Here is an 18,586-nt window from a genome sequence, read left to right as displayed (position 1 = left end):
GGAGAACTGGCTCGGGTTTGGTTCACACAGATCGATGCCTACTACTACAAGTACAATACAATTATAGGCACGTGGGAGGAACACTTGGTGCTCTATGACTGTTGCCGTTGATGGTGGCCGTTCTGCCCTTATTTTGAAGTAGTACGATTGATTTATTTTTTGACGAATCCTCGTCTAGTCTCTTTTGTCTCCGAGTACCAGCTACTACTCCTTCTGTCCCATATAAGATGTAACAACGTCTTATATTATAGGATGGGATGAAGTAGCTTAGATTGGGCGTTCGAGTTTGAAACTTCAGAGTAAGTAAGATCGATAGAGTGGACGAACAGCCGCCGCCTTTGTACCAAGTCACTCCTACGGCGAAGTCAACAGAAATGCTTCAAACATATCAGGAGAGCAGTAGTTGTACAAATTAACAAGCCACCATTGTTAATTAGAGCAACTTCAAAGGGCCGACCCATTTCATCCGTCTACGTCCGTTTGGGTCGGCGCGGACAAAAGTGGCGGCCTAACGCGCCGATCCAAACCCAAATCACGTCCGCGTCGCGTTTGCGCCGACGCATTTGCGGCTCAAATTTGCGCCCCAAATGCGTCGGCGTGGACGCCGAACGGACGCTTCGCGCGCCTTTCGCTATCCGCCGCGTCCCCACTTGGCGGCCGTCCAACTACCCGCTGCCCACGCGGTCAGCTTAATTTATGGCAACGGGCCCACGCGTCAGCGACGACGCTCGTCCTTTTTTAAGCCGACCGTGCGGCGGGGTCGTCCTCATCCAAACTCGCCATCCACATCTGCCAACCTTTGCTCCCTCGTCGCCGGTAAACCCTAGCCACCACAACCCCAGCGAGATGTGCCTCTTCTCCGGCGCCAGCGGCAGCAAGGCCCCCGCCACCCCTTTCCCCTCAGAGTTCCTCCCGCCTCCGCCGGCGCCGGCGCCTCGCCGGCAGAGGCAGCGCGTGAACGTGCCAATGCACCAGGCGGAGTGGCACTGGCAGCTGTTGGGGAACGTAGTAATTTAAAAAAAATCCTACGCACACGCAAGATCATAGTGATACATAGCAACGAGAGGGGAGAGTGTTGTCCACGTACCCTCGTAGACCGAAAGTAGAAGCGTTAGCACAACGCGGTTGATGTAGTCGTACGTCTTCACGATCCGACCGATCAAGTACCGAACGCACGGCACCTCCGAGTTCAGCACACGTTCAGCCCAATGACGTCCCTCGAACTCCGATCCAGCCGAGTGTTGAGGGAGAGTTTCGTCAGCACGACAGCGTGGTGACGATGATGATGTTCTACCGACGCAGGGCTTCGCCTAAGCACCGCTACAGTTTTATCGAGGTGGATTATGGTGGAGGGGGGCACCGCACACGGCTGAGAGATCCAAGGGATCAATTGTTCTCTCTCCAAGGGGTGCCCCCACCCCGTATATAAAGGAGTGGAGGAGCGGGAGGGCCGGCCCTCTCTATGGCGCGCCCTAGGAGGAGTCCTACTCGCACCGGGAGTAGGATTCCCCCCCTTCCAAGTAGTAGGAGTAGGAGTCAAGGAAAGGGGAGAGAGAAGAGAAGGAAGGAGGGGGCGCAGCCCCTCCCCCTAGTCCAATTCGGACTAGGCCTTGGGGGGGTGCGCAGGCTCTCCTCTCTCTTTCCCCTAAAGCGCAATAAGGCCCATATACTCCCCGGCGAATTCCCGTAACTCTCCGATACTCCGAAAAATACCCGAATCACTCGGAACCTTTCCGATATCCGAATATAGTCGTCCAATATATCGATCTTTACGTCTCGACCATTTCGAGACTCCTCTTCATGTCCCCGATCTCATCCGGGACTCTGAACTACCTTCGGTACATCAAAACACATAAACTCATAATATAACTGTCATCGAACTTTAAGCGTGCGGACCCTACGAGTTCGAGAACAATGTAGACATGACCGAGACACGTCTCCGGTCAATAACCAATAGCGGAACCTGGATGCTCTTATTGGCTCCCACATATTCTACGAACATCTTTATCGGTCAAACCGCATAACAACATACGTTGTTCCCTTTTTCATCGGTATGTTACTTGCCCAAGATTCGATCGTCGGTATCTCAATACCTAGTTCAATCTCGTTACCGGCAAGTCTCTTTACTCGTTCTGTAATATATCATCCCGCAACTAACTCATTAGTTACAATGCTTGCAAGGCTGTGATGTGCATTACTGAGTGGGCCCAGAGATTGTTGGGAATCGTAGCATAATTTAAAATTTTCCTACGTTCACCAAGATGCATCTATGGAGTATACTAGCAACGAGGGGAAAGGAGTGCATCTACATACCCTTGTAGATCGTGAGCGGAAGCGTTCCAATGAACGTGGATGACGGAGTCGTACTCGCCGTGATCCAAATCACCGATGACCGAGTGCCGAACGGACGGCACCTCCGCGTTCAACACACGTACGGTGCAGCGACGTCTCCTCCTTCTTGATCCAGCAAGGGGGAAGGAGAGGTTGATGGAGATCCAGCAGCACGATGGCGTGGTGGTGGATGTAGCGGGTCTCGGCAGGGCTTCGCCGAGCTTCTGCGAGACGGAGAGGTGTAGCGGGGGAGGAGTGTTGGAAATATGCCCTAGAGGCAATAATAAATGGTTATTATTATATTTCTTTGTTCATGGTAATTGTCTATTATTCATGCTATAATTGTATTGTCCGGAAATCGTAATACATGTGTGAATACATAGACCACAACGTGTCCCTAGTAAGCCTCTAGTTGACTAGCTCGTTGATCAACAGATAGTCATGGTTTCATGACTACGGACATTGGATGTCATTGATAACGGGATCACATCATTAGGAGAACTATGTGATGGACAAGACCCAATCCTAAGCATAGCATAAAAGATCGTGTAGTTTCGTTTGCTAGAGCTTTTCCAATGTCAAGGAAAAGATACTTGACATTGGAAAAGCTCTAGCAAACGAAACTACACGATATTTTATGCTATGCTTAGGATTGGGTCTTGTCCATCACATCATTCTCCTAATGATGTGATCCCGTTATCAATGACATCCAATGTCCGTAGTCAGGAAACCATGACTATCTGTTGATCAACGAGCTAGTCTACTAGAGGCTTACTAGGGACACGTTGTAGTCTATGTATTCACACATGTATTACGATTTCCGGACAATACAATTATAGCATGAACAATAGACAATTACCATGAACAAAGAAATATAATAATAACCATTTATTATTGCCTCTAGGGCATATTTCCAACAGAGATACCTCTCCGACATTCGGAGTGACAAATCCCAATCTCGAAATACGCCAACCCAACAAGTACCTTCGGAGACACCTGTAGAGCACCTTTATAATCACCCAGTTACGTTGTGACGTTTGGTAGCACACAAAGTGTCCTCCGGTAAACGGGAGTTGCATAATCTCATAGTCATAGGAACATGTATAAGTCATGAAGAAAGCAATAGCAACATACTAAACGATCAAGTGCTAAGCTAACGGAATGACGTGATCCCGTTAATCAAATGACAACTCATGTCTATGGTTAGGAAACATAACCATCTTTAATTAACGAGCTAGTCAAGTAGAGGCATACTAGTGACACTCTGTTTGTCTATGTATTCACACATGTATTATGTTTCCGGTTAATACAATTCTAGCATGAATAATAAACATTTATCATGATATAAGGAAATAAATAATAACTTTATTATTGCCTCTAGGGCATATTTCCTTCAGCAACACCGCCAGCCTCTGCCGTATCCCGACGTGACGCTGCCACATGACTGGCATGTGGATCCAGATAGGATCCCAGTGCCGGCGGCGCGCGGACGGCTCGGGCTCACGCGGAGGAGGTGCGGCGCCGGCGGGCGCTGCTGACGCCGGAGCAGCGCCTCGACCCCGCCTACGCAACCGACTCTCCCAATTGGGCGAGGTGGTTCGCCTTCGAGCACGAGGAGGCGAGGCGACGGGGCGTGCGCGAGGTCGACCGGAGGTCGCCGCCACCGGCGCTCGTTGTCCGCGAGGAGGATCAGGCAGCGGAGGACGCCTACCAGGCGGCCCTTGCGGCCGTCTACCGGGAGAGCGAGGAGGACGAGCGGCGCAGGGCGGAGGCAGAAGAGGAGGCTTGGTACGAGGCGGCAATGGCGCAGGCACTTGCCCTCTCCGCGGCGGGCGACAGCGTGGTGCCGCCGGTGGCCCCGCCGTCCCCTATCAAGCCGGAGCCGGAGCGGGAGCCGTCCCCCATCGAGCGCTACTCTTGGACGGGAGTAGTGCGCGAGTGGGTACGCGCGCCGCCGGTCTGGATGGGAGCGATGCCGGCGCAGGCGGCGTACCTCGAGCATTGGCGCCAGATCAGGGTGGCCGAGGAGTGCCGCGACCGCGAGTACCTCGAGATGCTCGAGCGCGACCTCGAGGAGGAGCAGCGCGAGGCCGAGGAGAAGGCGCGCCAGGCCGCGACTGCACAGGCAGCCGCACACCCCCCGCGCCGGCACTGCCTGCGCCGGCACAACCCGACATGACGGCGCTCTGGAACACGGCGTTCGCCTGGGCCAGGCCGGCGCCGACGCTCATCGACCTCACGGACCCTGAGGACGACGACGACGACGCCTAGGGCAGCGCGCCGCCTCGTAGTTTAGGCTGTTTTTTTTAAATGCAAATGTGGACGCGTGGACTCTCGCCAGCCTTCGTGGCCGGCTTTAATGTTTAATTAATGTTGTTTCTCTTTTTTAATATGCATGCGTTCATATTTTTTTCTAGCGCCGTCAAAATGGGTTCAGGCCAGCGTTGGGCGCACGCGGCGACCCAAATGCGGAAGCGGACATCCGTGTTCGTCTGACCGACCCAAACGGCAAAAAGCGGACAAAATCGTCGTCCGTTTGGGTCGGCCCGTTAGAGTTGCTCTTATGGTCTTCGTGCTGTTTTCACCCCCTCCTCGTTGAACTACTTCTTTACATGCAGTATGTTTACTACTTGTACGACTTTGCATTTTATACTGTACGACTTATACCGCTCCATTTCCTCGCAGTTGGATCATAGACTGGATCTAGTCTACTGTTGTCAGCGACGCCCTTACCAATGGTCGCTTGTTTGCTGCCCAAGACTGTAAAATGACGGGCGAATGATACGGATAGGAAATTCCCGCATCATTTCTAGTCGAGTCACACCGATTTTTTTTATCTCTTTAGTTTTGAAAACTTTAGGGCAGCGTGTCTCCACAAGAACATGAAACAATGAATTGACAATTCTATTTATGTGACCCCACACCATATGATTTCAATTTGGACAAGGCTAGGGCGCGTCTCTGCTACATCGCTACTCCCTCCTCCTCCCTTCTTTGGACACCTCCACCCATTCTCCTCGTCTTCCTCTTCTCCCCCTCCTGGTGACCACCATTGTTAAGATCCGAATGTCTACTAATACCGAAGGTTCAACGATGCTTTCATTCAAGCTCGAGGGACGCCATTACCCACGCGGCACTGACGAATCTGTGTCGTTCTCTTTGGTTCACCGCCCATCATCATGGTTGTTGGTCAGATCCGCCCTCCCCTCCTCTACATCTTCTCCCCCCGACCGTCCGTCGAAGACAGGGAGGGCATTCACACCACAATCTGTTCGCAAAGAAAAACCCACTACAGTCGCACGTTTCCCTCTTTTCTTCACGACATTGCTTAGCAAACCGTGAAATTCTCCGATCACCAACTTAGGCACGGCCCGGTCCAAATCAAGTGACGCATCAATGCGGTCGATGGATCGCATCGCTCAATCGGCCGCTTCACCCCTCGTCGTCCCCGGCAGGCAGCAGTACCGCCTCCCAACCACCGCAGCCTATACCACGAGGTCAGGCCCTCCACAACAGAAAAAGTCAGATAAATCCTCCCCCCATCAATCACAGCACAAGCCTTCGAAAACCCCACCGGTCTCCCAACGGCCCCACGGTCCCGCGCCCCCGTCGCTGCCACGCGGGCCCCACCGCGCGACTAACCAGGCCGCGCGGCTGGCGCTGGCGACGCTGCTAGGCGCACGCCGGCCTGTCCCCCCAGCGCGCGTACACATCTCGCGAGTAGTCGCGCTCGACTATTCGTCCCCCCCACCCCCCCTCCCTCTCCCCTGATTGCCTCGCCATTTCGCCTCTCGTCTTCGCATCGCGCGCCCCGCCGCCGCCGCCGCCTCCTCCTCCCCCCACGCCCGTCCAGCGCGGCGCGGCCGCGTTGGGTCCTGGCGCGAGTCCGTGCGGCCAGATCTTGGGCGGGGTTTACTGCGCGTACCGTCGTAGAGGAGGAGGAGGCGGCGGGGGTGGTTGGTGGGCGGGGCCAGCTGGCCTAGCGGTTCCTAGTCGCCGGAGTCGCAGCAGGAGGAGGAGAACTCATCACCGTCGTCTCGCGGGTGGCGGCGGGGATGTACGTGCCGCAGTCGTCCCGCGGCGGGGGCGGCTCCGCCGGGGAGCAGCCTAGGGTTTACCAAGTCTGGCGGGGAAGCAACGTAAGCGCTCCCTCCTCCCTCTCCCTCTCCCTCGATTCGGTGCCGTGCGCAGCGGATCTGGATCTGGTCGTGCTCGTGCGCGCCATGATTGCCTGCCTGCCTAGGGGTTTGCGTGCCTTTTTTGGGCGTCGATTCCGTTCGGCTGGGTGGGGAATCAGATGCTCAGCTGGCGCGGTGCGGTGTCCTTTGTTCACATGACTGGAATTCGTGCCTTGCTAGGTTTGGAATGCGCGGGTAGTTTGTTTACTGGACGGCGTCAAGGTGTGCTGCGTTGAACCAAAAGCGTCGTGGTCTAGTCGTTTTTACTTTGTTAGCTGGAAAATATGGATGGCTTCGGTTGATTTAAGTAGCACCTGGTAGCGTCTTGTGGCTGTTGGGCTGCCACTTATGGAATGTTTGTTGGTTGGCATCCTGGATATGTATACTACGTGCAGTGTAAAGAGTTGTTACATTTTCTGATGGTGTCGTGTGCTTGGTTCACCTGATTGGGATTTGTGCTTGGGCAGTATACTGGATGGCAACAAGATGTGCTACGTTGAACCGAGCGTTGCGGTGTAGTCGTTTTTACTTGTTAGCTGGAAATATGGCTCCGATTGTGATATAAATAGTAACTGTTAGTATGTTGTAGCTGTACCTCTTATGGAATGTTGTTCGGCATCTTGGATGTGTGTACTACATGCAGTGTCAATAGTTCTTATGTTTTCAGCGTTTTTATCAAGATGCCTGGGAAGTACTAGTTTGCATGATGCCAATACTTTTGTTGGAAATGTTCAACATCTTTATGGACTTGGCTTTCTTCTGGTCTGATATGTATGCATCATGATTTGTCTTTAGCAAGTAGGAAAGGCGTGTGCTACTACCGGACATTATTTTGAGTACATTTGGCATAAGAGCTTTATGTTTGTAGTGCATGGTCATGCTTGGCGGGGAAATACCAATTTACGTGGGATCACAAACTGCCTTTTGATGCACTTGACGTAGTATGGCATATTGCTAGTAGTAAATATCACCTTATCTGCAAATAAGAGGCACCCGTGCAGCACTGCCCTGCACGTGTAATGTGCAGCACCAATTCTTCTCTCACACGTGTACCAATAAATATATGGGTCATTCATCTAGTTCTAATATCACCTTATATGCAAAGAAGAAGCACCTGTTCGTGCAGCGCCCCCGCACGTGTAATGTGCAGCCCCATTTCTGCTCTCACATGTGTACTGCCAATAAAACAGTGCCCCCACACGTGTAATGTGCAGCCCATTTCTACTCTCACACGTGTACTGCCAATAAATATATGTGTCATCCATCTAGTGGTAAATATCACCTTATCTTCAAGAAGAGGCATCCATGCAGCTCCCCCCTGCACGTGTAATGTGCAGCCCCAATTCTGCTCTCACACGTTTACTGCTAATAAATTAACTTGTCATCCATCTACGAAACAAGGTCTATGGAGGCATTCTTTCAGGGAGAGTCTGCTTGGGCGGTAGCAGTTCTGCATTTTGTAAATTTTATTAGATAGAATTGTAGAAATTTCCTTCCATTTATAACCAGTTAGAGATGTTACCAAGTCACTAATCCTTAGTAAATGTTTTCTTAACCGCCCCATGTAACAGCGCACATGATAGTGTCTGCGCGAGTGCTGTTTCGGAACTCCGTATCCACAGCCACTCAAGTATATGTTAGCATATCTCTTTAGTTTCGAGTAATTGTTCACTATCTAGAGCTTTTAGTTTTCTATTGGCTTCTGTTTTCCATTAATCTTTATCTTAATGTGCTGAGAGGATATTTGTGTTCCTTAGCGACTAAGGGGCTAAATTATTGCAAACAACATCATTTTTCATAGAATACATGTTATTTTGAGTTTACTACTTTTGTATTTGCAATTGTCGCTTTTGCTTTCATCAATTGGTCTTTGTTGACGACAGTTTGAATGTTCTTTCAGGAGTTTCTCTTGCAAGGGCGGTTCATATTTGGACCTGATGTGAGATCCTTGTTTCTCACTATATTCCTCATCCTTGCACCAGTGTTGGTCTTCTGTATATTTGTTGCCAGACATCTGATGAATGATTTTCCTGATCACTGGGGGATTTCAGTTATGGTTGTAGCGGTTGTCTTCACAGTATATGTAAGTGTTGTTATTACTTCACTTCTGTTTTGCTCTGATCATTTTAGAACAACTTAACCAGCTGGTCTGGAGTTGTGTAATTTCTTTTGACAGTTACACTATGCTCCCTTTCATGCTAATTGAAGTTTCTCTGCATACATAATTATTCATTGGACAGTGACAAATTATCATACACAGAGGGTCCCCAACTTCCCTACCTTGCTTTGGTTGCTAAAACATTGTTAATTCCAATATTATTTTAGATAAATTTCTTGCACCAATCTGTCAGAAGTGACCCTCGATTGAATGTGATGATAAGAGCGCCTAGAAATGCACGATGGTACTATTACACCTTACATATTTGATAATGAGTATTTTCAGAGTAGAGTGGTTCCTTGTGTCCGCCATCTCCACCCCATTTTCTATTGCACTATTTTCAGCTCAGCATCTCTTGGTGTTGTGTTCCATGTTTTTTGAAATTCCAGCAATGATCCTCTTTTGTCTTGTGCCAGGCAATGACCTACAAATAGTGTTGGGATGGATGGCCAAATGGCACCTCCCTTTTCTGGAAAATGGTGATTGGGGAAGCCACACCATGTACCATGAGTGGACCTCTTTGGTTTGCAGGATAAAAGCACATGAATAGGATATCATGACATGTGAAGATGTGGAACCCTACACGTCGATAGAAAACACAAAAATCAGTAATAGAAGTTGTTTAGTTGCACCACAGGAAAAAACACAGGAATTTTCTCTAGATAGTGAGTGGATGTTACAGTTTGTCATAGACACAGGGAATTTCCCAAGAGGTCTAACAGCTAGCTTGGGTTCCTAGGAATTGTAGTGTAGAAAAGCAATCAAAAAGAATTTTGAAGGGTTCATTCGTTTGAACTCCGTAGGAAAAATCTCTTCTGGATTGGAATCCTACAACATTCTTTTGAAATTCCTTTGAACCATTTCTCTAATTTTAAAATCAAACAATTCAGATTAGCTGCAATTCTTTCTATCTTGTTGATTTTCTGCTCAGATCAAGGTTAATCAGAAGGATTAGTTCATTTTACCTGAACTAGCTGAGCTCAGAACTTAAATTCTTTTAGCGTTTCCCTTGATGATTAGCTGCAGTCAGGATATTTTTAGCAGTAGTCTTATTTGGGAATGCCTGTGAAACATTTTGTGTGACCTTTCAAAGGCGATGCTTGTCACTTGACCTTTTTTATGGATCGTTTTAATTGAAGGAAATACATTATTTGAGAAAAGGTTTGTCATTTCTAATCCAATAATCATTAAGATGACATGGTAGGCGGGTGGATGCGGTTGATATGGAAGTTAAAAATTGATGATTCTGTTCTTACCTCAGTTCATATCAATATGCACTGTTGTAGAGTTCACACTTGTCTGAACCTCATTCCTTTCATTTTCCAGGATTTGACGCTGCTGCTTCTTACCTCTGGTAGAGATCCTGGTATAGTACCTCGTAACATGCACCCCCCTGAACCTGAATCCCTTGATGGGAACAATGATACTGGAAATGGTCAGACTCCACAACAATTGCGCTTACCACGGACAAAGGATGTTTATGTAAATGGAGTTGTTGTAAAGGTCAAGTACTGTGACACCTGCATGCTGTATCGGCCACCTCGTTGCTCTCACTGTTCTATCTGTAACAACTGTGTGGAGCGTTTTGATCATCACTGTCCTTGGGTTGGTCAATGCATAGGACTGGTAAGTATCTTAAGGCCTCACAGTCTAATATTTTATTGTTATCCGAATGTGCACGGTGACTCTCTATTGTTACTATTAATCACTGATCGGCGCTAACTACCAGCTTTTCTGCTACAGCGTAATTATCGCTTCTTCTATATGTTTGTCTTCTCGACCACATTGCTCTGCCTCTACGTATTTGGGTTCTGCTGGGTGTACATAATTAAGATCAGAGATGCAGAAGGTTCATCGATTTGGAGGGCAATGTTGAAGACACCTGCCTCAATGGTTCTGATCATCTACTGTTTTATTTGTGTGTGGTTTGTTGGTGGTCTTTCTGTCTTCCATTTCTACCTGATGAGCACCAACCAGGTTGCTTCCCTTTCCTCTGTTTTAAAACTTTTGATATTTAAAGCATTTTGTTGCAACTTGGTAATCATCCAATCTTTCACCTTTGCAGACTACCTACGAGAACTTCAGGTATCGGTACGACCGGCGGGCTAACCCGTATAACGTAGGTGTGGTGAACAACTTTCTGGAGATCTTCTGCACTGCTGTCCCCGCTTCCAAGAACAATTTCCGAGCTAGGGTCCCAGTAGAGCAAGGTTTACAGCAATCACGCCCACCAACCAGGGGTTTCATGAGCCCAAACATGGGCAAACCTGTTGGAGACCTTGAATTGGGCAGGAAGCCAGTATCATGGGACGAACCTCGGTCAGGAGCTGATATAAGAGATTTAGAAGTTGGGGGCATGTTGGATGAGAAAGAGGGCAGAATAACCCATGCGTCACCGGATCTCAGCAGAGAAGCCCTTCCAGTTGAGCTCATGGAAGGTAGGGCTGGTATGCATTCGAGACGATCAAGCTGGGGTCACAGAAGTGGGACCTCAGAGTCGATGGACAGCATCGCCGTGCAGATGGGAGGTGGAGAAACTAACTGGGGCTCGGTCAGCAGTGGCCACGGCACAACCAGTGGAACTCACTAGCAAACCGACGCCGCTTTCTGACGCCGCACTGGGTCTGATCTCAACAAGGAACGACCCTGTCTGATCTCCAAAATGAAGAACCGGCCTTTCTGAGTATCCTGTGAGCTTGTGCCTTTCACCTAGGGTATACATATGCCAATGCTTTCTTACCTGTGTCCGTTTCATCTTGAAGGGCATCATTCCTTTTGATGTGCTTCTCATTTGGTGTTTTAAGTAAGCAAAAAAAAATCAGAAGAGATTAAACTCCTGCTGCGTGGCTTGGATTGTCTTATCTGTGTGTATATATTTATTATTGGAACAGTCTGTAAGAAAGTGTGCTCTGTATGATTTGCTGCTTGTAATATTCTTAGCTGTGAAATCATGTTTTATAAATGTACTACTCCCTCCGTTCCAAATTACTCGTCGTGGTTTTAGTTCAAATCACGACGAGTAATTTGGAACGGAGGGAGTACTACTTACCAGGGTTGTTATCAGCCAGTTAAGGGTTGTGATTTGTGAGGCATGGCTGTCTAGTTGACAAGTTGTAACTCCCTACAGACTCGAGGCTAGTTCCTTGGAACTATGTATTCTACCAATAGCTTACATATGGGTGCAGGGGCATAAGCGCCAGGTGGGCGTCCAAACTATATTTTAGAATCTGGAAGTCTCGCTCTCATTGCTCCTTCATTCGCCGAGGGGGTTCAACTGGGCAGAGACATTCCACAGCATCGCCGCATAAGAAAGGAGACGTTACACAGCTCATCCAGCTTTCCAGCGGTGCTACTTCTCATGGCGTGGGTTGGCACTTTCCTGCTCCTCTGGCATGACTTTTTGCTAGTTGCACCCATGGAACTCTGGTAGCAGTGCGCTGCTGACTGAATTTGGCGACCATTTCCCGTGTTATTTTCCCCTTTTGAATAGGATTTCCGGTGTGTTTGAGTTCTTATTTTATAATAGGATAGGAATTTCCAGCTTCTCTTGCCGCTGTTTCTTTCTTTGTCATTTCATGGTACTCAGCTCAGTTCTTATTACTACTTACTATTCTGTAGCTCAGCCACACCACACCACCCAATGAAAATGACAGCCGTTTCTTACTTATCTCTACTCCTATAAAAATCTGAATTGGTGATGATGGTGTGCATGCCATCTTGCGTTTTGGATCGTCGGATCTACATCTAACGCATAGCACAAAGCAATATATGCAATTTTACAAAAAGACGCCCGCTTCACGTCACATATTTGCAGGTAGCCCCTCCATGTTCCATCTCTCCCGTTAAGCCCTGGCTGCCCCCAACTCATCCAAATCCGCTCGAGCACTCCTCCCCTCCCCGTGCTACAGTCGACGAGAGAGGCGAAAAGAGTGGTTCCAGTCCCTAGCGCCGCCGCGGGCGAGCTCGTCCGTTCTCTACCCCTTCGTCCGTCGGCCCGGCGGCGGGAGGGTGGGGAAACCACGGTGCTCTGCCTGGGGTGTGTATATATTTGGGGCTTCGTGTTCCGGCGGTGACGTTTTGGTGGCTGCGGTGTCGGCGTATGGAATAATCGTCCCCATGCTCCCAGCTCTACTACGATGGCATCATTGGCGGTGCCGACGAGGAGCTCGTGGGGTACCGGGGTATGGTTGATCAGGCGGTGGCGCCAACCATGCCGATGGCCTTTTGTCCTCTGGTTCCAGCCGTTTCGTCAATGTCTTGCTCCGTTGCCGAGGAGGGGACCTGAAGGTTCTTGTTTAGGAGCGTTGCAGCCGGTGGGTGCTACCTGGGTAGCGACGGCGATGTTTGGGGGTTGCTGGTGGTCCAAGTTTGAGTTATGTGGTTGGAAGGCGTCGGATCTGGCGTTCTACCTCGGCTGCTTCGACGGCGAGCGGCGGATCTGGGACTTGGAGGGCACGGGGATGATCCCCGGCCTACGAGCCACGGCAACAACGGCTCCGCCGCTGGCAGGCCTCTTCTTCGGCTCACAAAGCATGTCCATGCGATGTTGCTCCTTCCAGTCTAGCAATGGCGACCGGTGCTGCTGGAGTAGGCAGAGAACATTGAGAACTTCGTTGTAATTTCTTTGTTATTGGGGTGTTTTCTGCAATTGTTCTTGGACAGCTGGTCTCTCCGGAGTTTTCTGGGTGTTTCCTCGTGTTGGCCTTGTAATTCTGCCATTGATTCAAGAATCCCCTTAAAAAAAAGGAGTACCAAGAACCAATGCCATGCCAGTGTTCTTGATAGTAAAATGCTACCAGTGCGCTACCGAAAATATGAAGAAAAGGTAATGTATAAATTTGAACTACATCACCGTCGTCCAAAGTTCCAACCACCACCTTACACGTATACCGCGAGGTCAGATAAAAACAAAAACTATTGCGCGCACGATAAAACTACTCTCTCGGTTTCTAAATACAATTTTTTTTAGAGATTTCAATAAAGACTACATACGGATGTATGTAGACATATTTTAGAGTGTAAATTCATTCATTTTGCTTCGTATAATCCACATTGGAATATCTAAAAAGACTTATATTTAGGAAAGGAAGGAGTAAAACATACGGGAATTAGTTAGCATGGTAATGCCACCAGCTATGTTATTTAGTTACACGTTAGCTTCTGACACAGATAATCCCAATAGTGCACCTGCAGCTCTCTCCCTGAACTGGTATTTTCTTCCTTTTTTCGTAAAACACCTCAGATCTATCAAGAAGGATATCCAGCAGTACACAACACCCCACAAGGATCAGAAAAATACACTTGGGCCCTGGGGAACCAACCCAATACAAGCACCAACGTAGGCTGATGGCGTGCCGCCACCGCCGCCACACGGAGCCGGCGAAACCTTGTGTTAGTTCGGATGTGATCTCCATGGACGGGAAGTTGTCAGCCTCAGTCCAGAAGAACCAGCACGTCGGAGAAGCATCGAGCCGAAGAACCACCGGACTGAATCCTTCATCTCCATCGCCGGTGATGGAAAAGGAGAAAGACCTAGAGCAGATACATGCTCCTCGGCTCCATGACAATGCCGGAGCACTCACCACAACGGCGGAGCCGAAGCACAAAAGCTCTTCTTGAGGGCCCTGTAGCCATCGCGCCAACCTCGATCTAAGCAACAGACACCCAGATCCGCAACCAGCCACCACAAGATGCCATGGCCGGGGTAAATCTCGGCCCAGATTTTTCACTGGCAACGCCGCCGCCATCGTCGCCCGCCAAAACAAAGCCACACTGCTGACATAAACTACCACGAAACCTAACAGACTAGCTAACTAAGACTAACTGTACACATATCCAGTTAGAGATTCAACCCCCTCCCTCTCACCAACGGGACCAAGGCCGCCAGAAGGGAGGAGGCTGGAGGAATCACCGGTGGAAAATGCGTCGCCTTCCTTGACGCCTTTCCTGGAACTAGAGGGGGGAGCAATATGATAACAGAACATATTTGATTGAACTGGTATTTTCACGTCGGCAACTCTATGTTGTGCTTTCAGCTACATGTTTAATTTTGCCTGATGTGTACTTATCAACAATACAACATCACTTTGATCAATGTATTTGCATCTTTTACTGTTCAGTATACTCCTGACACTTAAGTAATAATGTTTCATGACATTTTTTATGATTCCGTAGCGTAGCACGGGCATCTTACTAGTTTTTCTAGAAATGCAGAAACGGCGCTCCTTATCTTTTTCTTCTCCTGCAGGAAAAAGTTTGATGTGAAGTAGCATGACGAGAGAGGTTCAACCGACGACAAGACGAGTAATGAAATGGTTTTTCCATTGAAATGGATGAAATATCTTGATATGTTCCCCTGTCCGGCTGCAAGTAGAGCGAGCAGTAGCAGTAGGTGAAGTGGAAGGTCCACCGCCCTCTTGATCATGCACAAGGACGCCGGATCGAGTGACACTCATGGCATGCTCACTCGGCCGCGCACATCTTCCTAGTACCACTAGCTAGCAGAGCAGACACTTGCAAAGTTGCAAGCGACGAAGCCAGTGGCCGAGCAGATCGCAGCAAGTCGCAGAGGATCCGATGCTAGAAGACACACGGCCAGCTCGTTCGTTGGAGAGTAGTAAGATGGATGGGTGGTGGCGCACATGAGGAGGAGCACCGAGCAGCGAGCACGGCGAGCCGAATGCTGGCTAGGCGTGCCGATCGGCTGCGACTTTGTGCAGATGATAATACGGGGTGGCAGGGGTGGCTACGGCTATGTCACCCGCAATGATGCCTGCGCCGTGCGCCCATGCACATGTTCCTTGGCAAGGCGCAGGCAAATTTGACAATTTAACTTGTGAACGAAATCAATTCACAAAATAATCGGTCCCAAAAAAATTCACTCGGTTGACCTTTTTAAGTGGCGCCTGATACGGAGGCGCCACACTCTACGGTGCAGTGCCTAGCTCTAGGGCGTTGCACCTCTGTCCAGCGTGCCAGCCCCGGGGCCCGCACCCAACAGTGCAACGCCTCAGAGCTAGCGCCACACATGTAATGTGCAACGCCTAGCTCTTATGCGTTGCACTCTGACTTAGAGGCAGCCACCCGCTCTCCCTCCCCCCACCCACCCCATTCGTTCAGTTACAAGTTACAGAAGCAGTGGCGCCGACGGCTTCCTCCTCTCCCCCTCTCAACCCCTTCTCCCAAATCCTTCAGATTTGACGATTTGGTCCATGGATTTCTTCACCAATCCATCCTAGAAGGTACTCTCCTCCGACCCCCTTCTTTCTATCCATAAAATGTATGCTATTTTGAAGATTTGGGGAACCCTTATTTGATTAGATTAGAATCTTGCATGTATTTAGATACCTAATTTTAGATGATCTTTACTCGCTCCGTTCCTTGATATAAGGTGTATAGATTTTTGAAAAAAAACCCAAAATATAAGGTGTATTGCATTGCACCACTCGTTTGGATAATTTTTTTAGGGATTTGATTACATTTCCCTATATCAGGCAAGCTCCTCTATTTTCTCATGTCAATTAGTCAGGTGTAATCTCGCCCAAAACATGTGAAATTTTCCCTCTACGAGCGTTCTTTAATTTCCGTGCCAAAAACAATACACCCTATATTTAGGAACGGAGGGAGTATTATTTTGCAACCCTAGTTTAGTTTATTTTATTGAAAAGATATGCTTTGGATACATAGGTTGACATGTTATTTCTATGGAAAATATATTTGTATTGAATCTTGCATGAAGTAGGCCTAGTTTAGTTTATTTGTATTGAAATTATATTCGTATTGACAAGAATGCTGTGGATATATATGCTTTGAATCTTGCATATAGTAGGCCTACTTTAGTTTATTTGTATTGAAAAGATAATCGTGTTGACAAGAATGCTTTGTTTGAAATTGTTAGGATGATTTGGCTTCTCGATGATCATTGGGACCATCAACACCAGTCGTACGCTATGTCGGTGCAGCAGCGGGTAATAATGAAAGTGGCTGGTATTATGAATTTCGTGTTTATTTCAAACACAAATGCCCCATATGTAATTTTCTGATTTGCTTGTTTGTAGGAGCTTCAACCTCTGAAGATTCGGTCTCACGGGGTCAACCTTGGGGGGATGCGCTATGATGAGCCATACACACCGTATGTAAGGGAGACAGGACTCCTCCCTTTCATTCAGTTGGTCAGCCGGTTGACATCACCCCTCAATGCTGCAGCAATCACCGCGCTTACTGATCGTTGGAGGCCGGAGACACACAGTTTCCATCTTCGGACCGGGGAGATGACCGTGACGCTCCAGGATATTGCTATGATCGCCGGTCTTCCTATCGAGGGGAATCCTCTATGTATGAGCACCGATTCTGCTGGGTGGCGCGAGCAGATGCATGCCCTTATCGGTATGGTTCCTCAGGAGCCTCGGGAACCAGAAGCAGAAGACAAGAAGAAGGAAAGAGTCGCAGCCGGTGCTCCTTTCACCTTGATTGCATGGAACTTGGGTACTTGCCCCGAGGATGCTAATGAGGATGAGGTCAAGACTTATGCTCGTGTCTACATGTGGCACGTTATATCCAGGACTATGTTTGCTGATGGCACATGCAAGAATGCTCCATGGATGTGGCTGAAGGCGTTGACCGTCTTCGATAGCAAATGGAGTTGGGGTTCGGCGACACTGGCTTACTTGTATAGACAGGTAGAAAGTTGTTTCCTTTCCACTTCATTGCTACATTATCAATGCGATCTTCCTGTTAATTCAACCATGTTCTCTTTTATGTGCAGTTAGATGAAGCCTGTTGTAGGAAATCTGGAGGTATTGGTGGTTGTATGCTCGCACTTCTATATGGAGCTGGGAGCGATTGCCGGTTGGACGATCGAAGACCATGAAGTACGAGGATTGGGACGACAAAGACGACCCACTACGGTTCCCCACTTGGGCTTACAAGTGGGATGTGGTAAATGAGACGACGGATGATCCCTCGGTCATGTACAAGTTGTACACGAGCGAGCTGGACACCATTATGGCTGAGCAGGTGACTCGACATTGTATAAGTGATTCTCATGCTTCTATTGTAACTCGAAATCAATTTTGCATTCTATGCTATGTTGCGGGTGGAATGGGAGCCGTATGGAAGAGGGGGTAGTTTTGGTAACCTTAGAGAGTTCGTGTTGAATCTGATGTGCGCTAGGGATAGGGATCTTTGGCATATGCGGTGCCCACTCATATGCAACTAGGCGGTTGAGCTTCACCTGCCACATCGGGTGTACCGCTAGTTTGGTTTGTTCCAGCCACACCCGCCGGAGTGGGAGGACACGGACAAGTTGCTACACTTGTAAGATATATTTAACGTTGAGCACTTAGCAACTTCTTGGTGGTTTCAATGGTGCTAATTGAAGGAAATATGCCCTAGAGGCAATAATAAAGTTGTTATTTATATTTCCTTATATCATGATAAATGTTTATTATTCATGCTAGAATTGTATTAACCGGAAACTTAGTACATATGTGAATACATAGACAAACATAGTGTCCCTAGTATGCCTCTAATTGACTAGATCGTTAATCAAAGATGGTTAGGTTTCCTAGCCATAGACACGTGTTGCCATTTGATGAGCGGGATCACATCATTAGAGAATGATGTGATGGAAAAGACCCATCCGTTAGCTTAGCACTATGATCGTTTAGTTTATTGCTATTGCTTTCTTCATGACTTATACATGTTCCTCTGACTATGAGATTATGCAACTCCCGAGTACCGGAGGAACACTTAGTGTGCAATCAAACGTCACAACGTAACTGGGTGATTATAAAGATGCTCTACAGGTGTCTCCGATGGTGTTTGTTGAGTTGGCATAGATCGAGATTAGGATTTGTCACTCCGTATCTCTGGGCCCTCTCGGTAATGCACATCACTATAAGCCTTGCAAGCAATGTGA

At 48.4% G+C, this 18,586-nt stretch overlaps 1 protein-coding gene across 1 annotated transcript; it reads left to right on the top strand.

Moving 5' to 3' along the window:
* The first annotated feature begins 6,076 nt into the window (after positions 1–6,076).
* LOC123122089 (probable protein S-acyltransferase 7) lies at positions 6,077–11,629 on the top strand. The gene is made up of 5 exons (XM_044542226.1): positions 6,077–6,470; positions 8,410–8,592; positions 9,994–10,293; positions 10,411–10,644; positions 10,733–11,629. The coding sequence occupies exons 1-5, from the start codon at positions 6,387–6,389 to the stop codon at positions 11,255–11,257; spliced, it is 1,326 nt and encodes a 441-aa protein (XP_044398161.1). The 5' UTR covers positions 6,077–6,386; the 3' UTR covers positions 11,258–11,629.
* The last annotated feature ends 6,957 nt before the right edge of the window (positions 11,630–18,586 follow it).

The sequence above is a fragment of the Triticum aestivum genome, chromosome 5D (genome assembly GCF_018294505.1).
Source record: "Triticum aestivum cultivar Chinese Spring chromosome 5D, IWGSC CS RefSeq v2.1, whole genome shotgun sequence".
In the NCBI taxonomy this organism is placed as follows: domain Eukaryota; kingdom Viridiplantae; phylum Streptophyta; class Magnoliopsida; order Poales; family Poaceae; genus Triticum; species Triticum aestivum.
The sequence above is the reverse complement of the archived record's forward strand: the minus strand, read 5'-3'. Positions and strand labels throughout refer to the sequence as shown.